Source organism: Amblyraja radiata, chromosome 14 (assembly GCF_010909765.2).
Source record: "Amblyraja radiata isolate CabotCenter1 chromosome 14, sAmbRad1.1.pri, whole genome shotgun sequence".
Lineage (NCBI taxonomy): Eukaryota > Metazoa > Chordata > Chondrichthyes > Rajiformes > Rajidae > Amblyraja > Amblyraja radiata.
Window position 1 is genome coordinate 48,913,550 of NC_045969.1, and position 14,999 is coordinate 48,928,548.

Below are 14,999 nucleotides of genomic sequence, written 5' to 3' on the forward strand. Positions count from 1 at the left end.
ACCTTCCAAATTATGTAGTATCTGTAATGCAGCAAAATCCTACGAGGTGCCTTAGTGGGCAGTTGGCAAATAAAACTGAGGCCAACTTACATAACGAGAGACCGAAGCAATTGACCGAGAGGTTTTATTTCATTGAATTTTATCGAGAGGCTCAAAAGTCTGAGAGAAGTGAGTAGTGGATAGACTGTGGGGGAGAGCTCGGGGACCTGAAGGCACATTCACCAATGATGTGACCATTAAATCTGATATGATTCAAATGTCAGATTTGGCACAGCAATGATATCCTGGGGGTTTACATGGGCGAAGGAGGATAGCAAAGTAAATTAGATGTGACTATCCAAAAATGTTAAAACAAGGAGGAGGAAACCATGACATCTTTTAATGTGGAGCCAGCACTGGTAGAAAACATAGGAGTGATGGATACATGAGTGGGTGTGAGTTAGGAGCCAACAGCATGAATTTCAGACAACCACAACTTTATAGATTTTCACCTAGGAATGCACAGGAATTGTCAAGCCCTGGGCCTAGAAACTGAATTGCACCTATTTTGATGAGCTAACACATCACACACACTGTGTTTAGTTCCAATGCAAAATCAGGCTCCAGTAGAAGAAAGAATGGGTTAGATTATAGCCAGAAACAAGACTTAGTCATAGAGTCTTACAGCGTGGAAACAGGCCCTTCAGCCCAACTTGCCCACACCAACCAACATGTGCCATCTACACTAGTCCCACCTGCCTGCATTTGGGCCCACATCCCTCTAAACCTATCCTGTCTTAAAAGTTTTGATAGTCCCTGACTCAACTACCTCCTCTGGCAGCTCGTTCCATTCATCCACTATCCTTTGTGTAAACAAGTTACCCCCTCAGGTTCCCATTCAATCTTTCCTCTCTCACTTTAAACCTATGTTTTCTGGTTCTCGATTTCCCTACACTGGGCAAGAAACTCTGTGCATTTACCTAATCTACTCATCTCACAATTTTGAACACCTCTATAAGACCACCCCTCAACCTCCTCTGCTCCAAGGGATAAAGTCCTAGCCTGCTCAACCTCCCACTATATCTCAGGCCCTCGAGTCCTGGCAACATCCTCCTAAATCTTCTCTGCACCCGTTCCAGCATGATGTCTTTCCTATAACACGGTGCCCAAAACTGAACACAAAACTCTAAAATATGTAGGAAGGAACTGCAGATGCTGTGTTTAAACCGTAGACACAAAAACCTAGAGTAACTCAGTGGGATAGGGAGCATCACGGAGAGAAGGAATGGGTGACGTTTTGGGTCGAGACGCTTATTCAGACTGAAAGTCACGGGAAAGGGAAACGAGAGGAAAAGACAATGATGGTGGAGATACAGACCAACGAATAAAATATATGCAAACAAGTAACAATGATAAAGGAAACAGGTCATTGTTAGCTGTTTGTTGGGTCAAAACGAGTATCTGGAGCGACTTGGGTGGGGGAGGGATGCAGAGAGAGGGAATGCCGGGGTTACTTGAAGTTAGAGAAATCAAAATTCATACCACTGGGCTGTAAGCTGCCCAAGCAAAATATGAGATGCTTCTCCTCCAATTCCAGCCTCACTCTGATAATGGAGGAGACTTAGGACTGAAAGGTCAGTGTGAGAATGGGAAGGAGAATTAAAGTGTTTAGCAACAGGGAGATAAGGTAGGTTCAGGCAGACTGAGCGAACGTGTATGGCCTCACCTGCGTCTTATATAACTACAACATGACCTTCCAACTTCTATACTCAACACTATGACTGATGAATGCCAATGTGCCAAAAGCTTTTTTGCCCACCCTATCCACCTGTGTGTGGTTCCTGACTGGACTACCCTCAATCAAAAGGAGTTCAGAATAAATGCTGCACAGCAACCTGAGAAAGGAAAATAAAAGGCCTGTCCCACGAGCATGCGACTGCCAGCGGCAAGCGCGACCAAACCGGAAGCGGGGGTCGCGCGGAGGTCAAGTGATCCCCGTACAGGGCTGGTCCCACCAGCATGCGCCTGCATGCGGCAAGCGCGACCAATCCAGAAGCGGGGGCCGCGCGGAGGTCGAGTGAGTGACGTGAAGTTCGAGCGAAGTCCGCGGGAAGTTCGCGCATGACGTACGATGTCAAGACGCTGCGGCCGGCGTCGAGATGCTGCGTATGACCGTCGAGACAGTGTGTACGGCGTCGAGGCGGCTGCGGACCGGCAGGCCGTTGCCACGTGGAATCTTTGAAGACTGTCAGTTTTTCGGAGCCCCGCGCGATGTCGGGACCAGCTCCGCACAATTCCATACGGCTCCGGCTATCGAAGTGGGACCGGCCCCGCGAGGCCGTACGGCTTAAGTGACCACGTTAGGTCGCGCTTGCCGCATGCAGTTTCATGCTCGTGGGACAGGCTCTTTACACTCCCCTGCACCAACACGTGCCACGTCCAGCATAGAGGGAGGGAGGTTGCAGGGGAGAGGGAAGGAACCCATGTAATTAGTGAAAGAAACCTGGCCAGCCCCATCAAAGAGAGAAATACCAGGAGGGAAGCCCTGTACTCCAGTGTGGGCAGGAACCTTTCTCAGCCACTGTAAGAAGCCCCTGGCAGGAACGGGTAAAGTTGATTGCAACAATGGTGGAATTTGGAAGGAGTTGATGAGAAGTTGGGTAGAATAGCTGATAGGGAAATTTAGTGCAGGAATGGGACTGCTCTTTGTACATACTGTAGGTTGGAGGATGGTACAACATAGGAACAGGCTCTTTGGCCCACTACTGGACACATTGCCAGATTAAACTAATCTCTGCCTTCACTTGATCCATATTTCTTCATTCATTTTGTAACCATGTGCCTAATTAAAACCCTCTTAAATGTCACTATTGTATCTGTATCCACCACCATCCCTGCCAGCGGGTTCCAGGCACCCACCACTCTCTGTGGAAAAACAATTGCACCGCAGATCTTTAAATTTTGCCCCACTCAGCTTAGTACTATGCACTGTAGTCTTTCATATTTACACCCTGGGATAAAGATTCTGACTGCCTCATCTTTGGCTGCCTCAAACTCTGGGATTGCAGAGAATACAATCCAAGTCTGTCCAACCTCTCCTTGTAGCTAAAACCCTCCAATCCAGGCAGCATTCTGGAAAAGCTTTTCTGAACCCTCTCCAAAGCCAACACATCCTTCCTGCAATGGGGCAACCAGAACTGCATCCAACATGCCAAATGCAGCCTAACCAAAGTCCTATAAAGCTGCATCATGACTCCCTAACCTTGACCAATAAAGGCAAGCAAACCATATGCCTTTGTTACCACTCCTAGACCTGTGTTGCCATTTTCGTAGAGCTATGGACTTGGACAGCAAGATCCACCTGTACATCAATGTTGTTAAGAGTCTTGCCATTAACTGTATACTTTCCCCTCACATTCGATCTCCTAAAGTGCAACACCCCACACTTGCTCAGATTAAACTCTATCTGCCATTTCTCCAGTTGATCTGAGAGCTGGCACAGACTTGATGGGTTGAAATGGACTCCTATGTGTAAAAAAACAATGGAAACATTTAACATGAACATAGTTGTGAGAATCCCCGGTCAATGCAGGAAGTTTCACTCAATTAGTGATTTGTTTGTATCCTTGCTGACAACGCTTCTCTCCGCAGCTGGCAGGTGATGCAGTGGATATTAGACAAATAATCTATCCCTGCTCTCCATCCTCTTCCCCTTTGCACTCCTGCTCCAGCAGCTCTTAATTCTGTGCCTCCTGTGACTCCTGGCTCCCAGTTTCCATGTTGCTCTTCCTCTGGACCATCCACTGTCTTCAGCATGTAGCACATAACAATGTAGTCTTCATCATCTCTGGTGAAAAGAAGTAGGTGACGTTTCGGGTCACCGACTTCTTTCCTTCAGAGATGCTGCCTGACCCGCTGAGTTGCTCCAGCATTTTGTGTCTATCTTCCGTGTCAACCAGCATCTGCAGTTCCATCCTACAAGTCTTCATATTTGTTCAGTAGTGCACTCCTAGACATAGAGACCACAAAATGACATCTTGGGAAGTCCAATGGTATATTCCACCATGGTCTTGGTACATATATTACTTTTTTTACCTGCTGCAGTTGGCTAACATATTGCAACAGGCCCAGGGAGGCAGAGGTGGTCCTTATTCGCCATGGTCTATCATTGCAGCCATTGGACATACCTGAGAAAATTCTGGGATCAACAACAATCTGCAAGTTGGAAACGTTTTACTAGTTGATGAAAAGTTCCAGGGTCTTCAAAAGAACCCTGATGAATGTAGGCTTCAAGGCTGCTTGGAGCTGTAGGAAGCTGCAATACTGGCAAATCCCTGTGCCTGGGATGTTATCCGTTCCTTACCAAGACCAAAATGTAAATGAAATAGTTTCTTTATAAACACAGTGTGTGGGTGACTGCTCCAATGTGATGTGCAATAACAAATTTGACTAATGGCAGCTCTGGCCTGTGGGTACAAATTTGACAGTGACCTTGCTCTCCATGGGGAGAACCATCTGGGAGACAGATATATTCTTGCTGCAGGTTTATTTCAGTGCCGACCAGCTTTGAAAAGCTGAGGCTGTGAACTCAGGTAGGAGGTTGTGGTTTGATAGATTCTCTGCAAGTAGGCTATTTCCTGAATTTTTGAATTGCTTGTTTACATGTTTGGGTTTGGAGAATTATTTTGTAGTAATTATCACTTATTTTGCAGGTCAAAGTTCATCTATTCTGGAACATACCAGCCCTTGGTTTCTCTGATGAATACCTAACGTCAGTTTTACCTAATGATTTCAGTGCTGAGTCTATTGGTGTGGTCTGTGAGTGTGCAACTTACAAAGGAATCACTACTTGCAAAATTGAAGTCCTCATCACCTCATAACCATGGTGAACAGTGATCTGCACCAAAGCCTCATACATGAAAGATCCTCTTCTTTATCATTCTTGCTTTCGATTTCTCATGGTCCCCTTCCCAACAATCTATGTCTATGTGCTTCGAGTGATTGGGAAGTGGGGTTACATTTTGTCCACCTGCCCTCAGCAGCTGCAAGGGTGATAGGTGCCCAATAACTGCCAACCATTTTCATTCCATTGGTTAATTGTTCAACCATTTCAAACAATTAGGCAGCTGAAGAAGTGCAAACATTTATGGGTTTCATATGTAACTCAATCCAATGTAATTCAGAGTATGGAAGGAGAGAAGGCAATCTCTGGGCAGACCTAGGGTGTACAACTTTTGAGGCAATTTAGGGGCATGTAAATGGCTTCTCAAGGTTGCTCAAGGCCTGGTACACTTAGAGCATATGTTGTGTACACTCTGCCTGCTGGTATATGAAGATGGTGCCACCAGTAGCAAAGACAATTTGTATGTTTTAATACGGTCCACAACTTAGAATGACTGAAAAACATACATGGGACGTAGTCAGAATTTATATTTGATTGCAACTTTAACTTATTTGCAGTTCCATAACTGGATTTTACCACACAGTCTAATTCTCTGCACTATTCTTAGCATTTTATTATTAAAAAAAAGAATCACATCTGTTAATTCCATAAATTATGATGGAGCACTTTGGACAAACCACAAACTAACATAATTTAGTATGCAAATACAAGCAGCCATCTTGCATCATGTATTTGATGTAAGCTTGCCCAATTATGTTATAGTCTAAACACATCAAACTTGATTTAACACCACACCCTCTCCACCCATACAGTATTTGAAACATCCCTCTCTTCCACTTCTCCCATGAACCTATGTTAACAAGTGGAACATTACTTTCTCATTTAATTCATTTCATTTCAAGACATTTTTTAATAATGTGCCAGATATTGCTTGGTCAAATTACATCATTAATTTAGATTAATTTGATTGTCTCTATGCTTGACTTGTTGGAAAAAATGATATTGGTAAAAATCATCTCGTTGTTTACGTGAACAAATCTGTCAGGAGAATGGTCCATAAAGTAACAAAATGTTGCTGAACCACTCTCCACTTACAAGTGTAGCCTGGCACCCACCATCCACTGATTAATAGCAAGAGCTTTCAAAGAATGCAAATTTAACACAGATCAATTATTATAAGCTGGGCCCCATATCTCACTGTCAAAACAAATCCTACCTTCAACAAGAATCCCATCCAGCCCTCTAGTGACACGTACCACAGTTTGATGATTGACCTGAATCACTTCATCCCCAGCGTGGATTTTCTTGCATCGATCCGCAGGAGACTTTTGGGGGGGAAAAGGAAACACAGTTGAAGAAAAACAGACGCAGCATCAAGTAAAGAATGCAACATTTACTCACTTCATTAAACAACAATGCTGGAGGTTGTCCTGTTGTTTACCGCTCAATACACTTAACTGAATGCAGCTTTACCGTGACAAAACCAATGATCTGAATCCAAACATGCTTATTTTGCTTGATCAGGGGATCTATCCAATTTAATTGCATACACCACCCAACCTACATACCAGAGGGTCATTCACTATCAAAAGATTTGGGCCTGTTTGATGTTGAAGATTCTGATTGTCTATTAAATTCACTTGGAATCAATACACAGCTTTTGCTTAAACTTCAGGGCAGTTCTTGTGTGGAAGAAGCTCCCAAACTGTGGAATGCATACTTGAGGGATATGTGCAAGACATCTCAGTGATGGGAGTTAAATGAGAAGCACTGGCAGAAATTATGAAATGGTAGGTTTTGTTTCCCTTGTAGAATAAAGGGCCTGTCCCACTTAGGAGACCTAAACAGCAACCTCTGGTGACCTTGCCCGCCAGGCAAAAAAAAACCAAGGTCGAGGTGACCTGCGACTTCCTACCACCTTCCACGCATATGTTGAAAACATCCTCGACTATGAAGAAAACCGGCTTCGACTAGACCTGTGACTAAAATATTAGCGATTTTTAAAACGGCAACCTATTTTTAGTCCAGGCTGGTTTTAATCATGATGAAAAAATAGCAGCAACCTAGATGAAGCCTCGACCACGCGGAAACCACTTTCGACCATTAGGGAGAGTGACCAAAACCTCCGGTGACCTCATGGAAACCTTGGGTGGCGGGGGCAAGGTCACCAGAGGTTGCTGTTTAGGTCTCCTAAGTGGGACAGGCCCTCAAGGCCTTGCGTATGTAAGTAAGACTCATAATTTAAAAAAAAAAAATTTTTTTAAATTTTTTTAGTATGTTTTAAAGTCTGTATTTAATGTTTCTTTGTGTGTTTTATGTGGGGGGTGGTGTGGGGGGGTGAGGGGGAAACCGCTTCGGTCGCCTCCTCCACGGAGAGGCGAGTTTTTCCAGGTCGCCTCCCCCGTGGCCTAACATCAAGGATCGACGCGGCCTTTCCCGGAGACGCGCCCGGGGCTTCAGCGGTGGGCGCAGCGTGGACTCTCGGCATGGAGCGGGTGAGCCCTCGCTGGGGCTCGCTAGAGGGGAGCGCTCCGTTTCGCTGACCCGGGGCAGCCGGCAGCCTGAAGTCGCAGCCTGAAGCCGCGGTCTGCAGAGCTCCAGCTGGTGCGGCGTCTACAGCCCGGGATCTCACGTTGGGGACCCGGGGGAAGAAGAAGCCATCACTGCCGGCCCGCGGCCGACTTCTACCGCGGGTCCGGCATGGACTTACCATCACCCCTGGAGGGGAGCTTCGACCGCCGGCCCTGCAGTCTACGGTGCTTCTGGCTGTGGCGGGGACTTTAAATCTTGACCGCTGGCCTGCGGCCTACAACAACTTAAAGCCGCGGTCTCCGGTGAGGAAGAGCCGATCCTGGACTGACTCTGGACTCTGGTCCTGACCACGGGGGGGAAATGGAGGAGGACTGGCCAAATGTTGTGCCTTCCACCACAGTGATGAATGCTGTGGTGGATGTTTGTGTTACAGTTTTATTGTGGTTGTGTGTCCTTTATTATTGTATCGCTGCAGACAACCCAAATTTCCACCAGCCTGGCTGTGTGGCAATAAATTATATCTAATCTAATCTAATGTTTTTATTCCATCCTGGATCTCAATGTGGACTCTGCAGCCTTGTTCCTCCAATTCTCCTCGTGTTGACCACCTGCTACAGGGTGATGGGAGGGTAGATGGCTACCTTCCCTGTCACACAAATTGTATTGACTGACTGTAATACTATTTCACTTAATGGGAGATGAGTACAGATGCCAACTGTCCCGTATTAGTCGGGACATCCCGTATATTGAGCTTGTCCCGTATTTGACTGCTACTACTCGGGTCGAGGGGACTATCAGGTCAGAGCGCCGCGTCCAGCCCCTCCTCACCCATCCCAACGTAGTGTACAGCAGTATAGAAAGTGTACAACAGTGTAGAGCAGTATAGAAAGCCCAGCCGGCCCAGTACGCACGACGTCCTGCGCAAAGTCCGGCACCCGGGACAAAACTCCTCAGCTGGCCCGCCGGTAGGGCTTTGTGTGCAGACCAGCTCCCGGACCAACTCATCATTCACCCAGCCACGGCTGAGTCGGTCAACGAATTGCCGTCGGGAATTTGGCCCTTATTTTGACCTTTTGTCTCTTATTTGGGAGTGAGAAAGTTGGCAACCCCAGAGGTAGATGAGTGTTCAAGATGTCTGCAGCTCCACTGTTCTGCAAGACATTCTTCATTTTGCGGGCATAGTACCAGCCTCCCTGCCTTGGCACTTACTGGCATTTAAAGTTGCATTTCCTAGCTGTTATCTGGCAACTGAATCATCCAACCACAAACAGAGAGCAATGATGAACTACCTCATTGGTGACCCTTGGATTATCATTGTGGCTTTACCTTGCACCAAACGAACTTTGCTGGCTTTACCTTGCACTAAACGTTATTCCCTTATCATGTATCTACACACTGTAAATGACTCGATTGTAATCATGTATTGTCTTTCATGCTGATGGAATAGCACGCAACAAAAGCTTTTCACTCTACTTTGGTCGGTACACGTGACAATAAATTAAACTGTAACTTTTATTCTGTAATTATTTTAAAGAATAAAACATCAAAACGATGAGCGGGAGGCACTGTTTTCTGGCAGGAAAATAAATCAGGACAGTATTGTTTAACAATATTAAAATTAAAAAATCATGTTAGTGAAGGAGATAATTTATGAAACAAATTGATGATGACGAGGAAGCAGCCAGTAAACTAGGTAGGGAGCACACAACATGGAACATGTAGGAGCCTCTGCCCCAGGCCACAAGCTGATTGTATGGACGTTACAGTAATCCACATCAGTACAGCCGAGTTGAAGTGCGAGTACCTATTTCTGGGTGACATCATTCATCAGTGAGTCAAGGATCATCGTCACAATGACACAAGTGAATTATGGCTTTGTTTATTGTGCGAGTGCACTATTGTGACCACCATCAGATAAATTACAGTATAAGTTATCTTTGGAGCACAAGAGACTAAGCAGGCACATAATAGACTATCCAGCTACTTTACCTACTATATCTACCTCTTTGGTGACCTTCGGACTATCCTTGATCGGACTTTGCTGGCTTTACCTTACACCAAATACAATTCCATTATCATGTATCTATACACTGTAAATGGCTCGATTGTAATCATGTATTGTCTCTCTGCTGACTGGATAGCAAGCAATAAAAGCTTTTCATTGAAACTCGATACATGGACAATAAACTAAACTGAAAACCATTCAGAGGAACAATGAACTGAGTTGTTGCGCCTGGTTCACAGTCAGCCCCAGTGTCAGTGGAGATGAAGGTCACCAATGCCTTCACGTTACTGTTACAAAGCCCCACCAGTAGTAATAGGCTACCCCAGAACTCTCGCTTCCTTGCTGTCTGGACGTTTGTTACTCTATTCCTGATCTGATGACCAAACTGTGGCCAATGTGCTCTCCACTACTGCTGGTAGAAAACTCCACATGCGACCAGTCTGTGGTATGGTAGGCATCCACCATGTTTTACAATCATAACTGTCAATTGTTATTCTCCAAGCCCTGCCAAACTGAGATGGCATGAAATGGCCATTGCTCAAGGATGATACAACAAACCACATTTCCATGACACTCCCCATTCATGAGGCCGCAGCACATATCCGAGTGCAGTGGTCCCTCAACCAGTTCACTTTCCAATGTCACGTCTTTTACAGAGATGTTGCCTGATTTGATGCCAGTATTTTTGGTGTTCATTTCACTTTCCAATGCAGTGAGCAAGGTTGCGGATCTTAAATTTGGTCAAAGATTTGGATCATTTCCTGTGCATCAAGTGGATCCTGATGTTTCATCCATCCCGGACCACTGCTTGGTGACTCTCTCCCAGGCATATTGAGGAACACTTCTGTATTTCATGTTGGTTTATGCTACAATTTAATACAATGACAGTACAGCTCAGGAGATCCAAAGAGAGTAGGAGATTGTACTTCAATAGTGTGAATATAGAAAATACAAATCACCCTGGTACTGTACATTCATTGCATGGAGCACAATGTACACCAGTACATTGTGCTCCATGCAATGAATGTACAGTACCAGGGTGATTTGTGGCGTACTCAATGATCAAGCATGGGTGCATTTGCATGGGATGTGGTAAATTATTCAGATATGACACACCGTAGAGTCTGCAGTAACCACTTCAGACACCTCTTGGTCTAAGCTTCTGATTAAATTTACAACAGCTTACTTTCATTAACAAGCTGTCTCAAATGGCTTTGCACCAACGGTTCTACAGACCCGACCTAATATGCTTAAATATAACGACAAAACATGACCAGCAAGGGCTGAGAATGGATAATTTGTAACAGGAAGCTCAGCCGGACAGCCAGCCTGATTCTCCATGCTCACTCCCCTCCCTCATGGTTGTGTGTTCAGTCCCTTGCTCTGATCTCTGCACGCCCAGTAGCCAAGAACAATGCCAACTTGATCTTTCAGTTCACTGATGACACCACTGTTGTTGGCCAATCAACAACAATAATGAGATGAAATACAGGAAAGAGATCACTAACCTAGTGTCATGGTGTCAGGCCAATAATCCAGCTCTTAATTTCAGTAAGGCTAAATAATTATTTACTAAATTAAGGAAGAGAGGGAGTGAACACAACCCTGTCTTCATCCACACAGCTGTGTAGCGATGGTTGACAGCTTCAAGTTCCCAGGCATCCATATCAACAGCAACCTAGTCTAGTCCCCTCACAGGTGATGTGGTGATCAACAAAGCGCATCAGCGTATTTACCGTTAAAGATGTCTGAGAAGATATGGCATATCAACAAGAATCTCCACTAACCACAACAGGTGTATTATTGAAAGTATTCTGACAGGAGGCATCTCAGTTTGGTATTGTACTGGTCTACCTTTAACCAAGTGAACGTGCAGAGAGTGCTGAACACATCCCAGACCATCACAGGCTCATCACTTCTTTACATCCAGTCTATCTTCATGAAGCATTGCATCAGGAAGGCTGGAAATATAGTCAAGGATGTCCGTCACCCTGGCCTTTTCCATTTCTCTCTTCTACCTTCTGGGAGATGACATGGGAGTCTGGGAAGCTCTGATGTTCAGACGTAAGAAAAGCTTCTTCCCCGACTGCTGTCCGACTCCTGAACCAATCACGTGTTTCACACCCATGACCGGAGGTGTGGCCACGCACACTTACATTTAATTCCACTTCATTAAATCATTCCGTTATCACACTACTCACATTTTGCAATACAATCTTGCACCATTCTGTTGTTCTGCATTCGATACGATACGATAGAACTTTATTTATTTCAGCAGGGAAATTGATCTGCCAACAGTCGCAAAACACAACAAGATACATGAAACATGAAATTAAAGTGATGAGTGGAAAGGATTGGGGATGTGTTAAGATTGCGATGGGGTGGAGGTGCGGAGAGGGGGAAGGGAAGTCATGACCTAAGGGAGGAGTTGTACTGTTTGATAGCCACAGGGAAAAAGGATCTCCTGTGGCGTTCTGTGCTGCATCTTGGTGGAACCAGTCTGTTGCTGAAGGTGCTCCTCAAGTTGACCAGTGTGTCATGGAGGGGGTGAGCTGTATTATCCAAGATACTCCAGAGTTTGAGGAGCATCCTCCCCTCCAAGACCACCTCCCGTGAATCCAAGGAAACCCATGAATTCATTGTTGTATTTATCATTACTGTTTACCACAGGCAATGATGGTCCAGTTTTATACTGCCACAAACTCTTTGAAGCACTTCCCTCTGGAAGGCGACTCCGGACTGTCAAAGCCATACATAAAAACAGCTTTTTTCCATGAGCAGTAGCTCTACTCAACAGCCAAATGTCGGTAGCCTCCTTTTGCTCCGGTATTTTATTTCATTCTTCACATGTTTAAATCATATTTTAATTTTAATTGTCTACTGTATATCATGTTACTTGTGAGCCAAATTCCTTGTATGTATACATGCTTGGCTAATAAAATTTATTCAATTCAATTCATACCGTTTTCTCTGCAAGCCTCATGTGAACAGTGAATTTCATTTCACAAGCACAATTATACAATATACTAATATCATCATTTCCACCTTCATTAATGCCCGTACCCAGGGAATGCGTGGTTGTATAATGTTTGTCACTGGATTAGTTTGCTATGTTATATACACTATATATAAAAACAGGTTCCACAGTGGCACTGTCAATAGCGTAGCATTCTCACGCCTCCAGAGACGCAGGGTTAAACCTGGTCTCCAGTGCTGTCTGCGCGGAGATTGCATGTTATCCCTGTGACCTGAGACGTTACCTTTGAGTGTTCTGATCCCATTGATTTGTAACTTAATTGGCCACGGTAAATGTTCCCTCGGGTTAACAGCCATGAGAATCCCAGGATAGACATAAAAAGCTGGAGTAATTCGGCGGGACAGGTGGCATCTCTGGAGAGAAGAAATGGGTGACCTTTCAGGTTGAGACCCTTCTTCAAACGTCTGAAGAAGGGTCTCGACCCGGAACGTCACCCATTCCTTCTCTCCAGAGATGCCGCCTGTCCCGCTTAATTACTCCAGCTTTTGTGTCTACCTTCGGTTTCAATCCGCTCTGCAGTTCCTTCCTACACATGAGAATCCCAGGGATATTATTGGGAATGTTTGAGAAAGAGTGGGTTATAAACCGATAGATGGGGGAAACACGGCTGATGGCATTGCTCTGAGATCTGGCATTGATACGAGAGACCAAATTCCCTTCTACATTGATCATAATCAATACAATCAATATAAGAAAAAATGTTGACTGGTGAAGCATTGTGGCTTGTGTAAAAATGCTCAAGGTTAATAGTGTGCTGGAATTCACATCAATATGGTTGATTTAGTGCTCAAAAAGCTTAGCTCCATCAATGTCAGAATAACTGGCATAAATTCAAGCCACTGGTTTGGCAAATTGGCTGCTTAATAAGCATCAATCATCATGGAGTCAGATCATTTCATAAAGCATTTAAAATATTTTTCTGAGTTTATTCAATGCCTTTCCTCAATACTAATCATTTTTCTATTAAAAATGTAACCCTTTTTTTAAAGACATTATGGATCCTAGTGACACCATTACATGTTTTTGAAATCCCATTCCTTGATTATGAATGATATTAGAATGGGCACAGATATTATCAGGTTGCTCATCATCCAAAGGTGGTGGTGGGCTGGTCACTAGAGCCATGACAATTTTTCTAGTTTTAGGGCAAATGACACTGACTTTAATATATGTGGGAAAGAACTGCAGATGCTGGTTTAAATCAAAGGTAGACACAAAATGCTGGAGTAACTCTGCGGGTCAGGCTGCCTGTCCCGTTGAGTTACTCCAGCATTTTGTGTCCACCCTGACTTTAATATATTATGCTTCAGCTGCATGTGGGTGCATCACGAGAATTATATTACACTTTTGATTTCAGCCGAAAGTCTGAGAGATCAGGAGGTGAGGTATTTAATACTGAATACCAAGTCTCTAAACACAGTCAACAGTACTAAATACATATTTATACACATCATAAATTCCCCAGGCCAATGTTATCAATCAAAATCCAATACCAGAGGCAGAAAATAACAGGGAGTCATACAGTATGGAAATAGGCCCTTTGGTTCAGCTTGCCCACGTCGAACAAGGTGTTCCATTACACTAGTTCCACCTGCCTGCATTTGGCCCATATCCCAACCTTTCCTATCCATATACCTGTCTAAACGTCTTTTAAAAATTGTTATAGTTTCTGCCTCGCTAACCTCCTCCGGCAGCTCATTCCATATATCCACAACTCTCTGTAAGAAAAGGTTGTCACTCTATTTCTATTAAATCTTTCCCCTCTCATCTTCAAACGTATGTCCCTTGGTTCATGATTCCCTACTCTGGGTAAAAGATACTGTGCATTTACCCTTTCTATTCCCCTTATGATTTTACACACTCCTACGCTCCAAGGAATACAGTCCTAGCCTGCCCAACCTCTCCCTATAGTTCAGGCACTCAGGTCCTGACAACATCCTTGTAAATTATCTCTGCACTTTTTCCAGCTTAACAACATCTTTCCTAATATGAGGTGACCAAAATTGAACACAGTACTCCAACTGTGGCCTCACAAGCACCTTGTATAGCTGTAACATAACATCCCAATTTCTATACTCAAAGTCCTGACTGATGAAGGCCAATGTGCCAAAAGCCTTCTAGACCATCTTATCTATGCTGCCTGTCCCGCTGAGTTTGTCCAGCATTCTGTGTCTACCTTCAATTTAAACCGGCATCTGCAGTTCTTTCCTACATATATTAAAATCAGTCGTTTGCCCTAAAACTAGAAAAATTTTCATGGTTCTACCTGTGATGCCACTTTCAAGGAGCTATGTACATGCATTCCAAGATCCAACTGCTCTACAAGACTCCATCGCTCTGCTGTGTACTGTGAAGGCCCTGCCTTGGTTAGACTTCCCAAAATTCAATATTTCACATTTATCTGCATTAAACTTTATCAACTATTCCTCTGCCCACTTGTCCAATTGATCACGATCCTGCTGTAATTCTTGATAATCATCTTTGCTATCTACAGTAGCATTTGCAAATTTACTAATTATGCCTTGTACATTCTCATCCAAAAG

At 44.3% G+C, this 14,999-nt stretch overlaps 1 protein-coding gene across 8 annotated transcripts in view; it reads right to left on the reverse strand.

Moving 5' to 3' along the window:
- The window catches only part of cnksr2 (connector enhancer of kinase suppressor of Ras 2), a 469,607-nt gene that overhangs the window by 205,411 nt on the left and 249,197 nt on the right, over positions 1-14,999 (reverse strand). For all 8 annotated transcript variants that reach the window (XM_033033316.1, XM_033033315.1, XM_033033314.1 and 5 more), the window contains exon 8: positions 6,139-6,207. In XM_033033316.1, the coding sequence (XP_032889207.1) occupies positions 6,139-6,207 (69 nt within the window). The remainder of the gene's footprint in view (positions 1-6,138; positions 6,208-14,999) is intronic.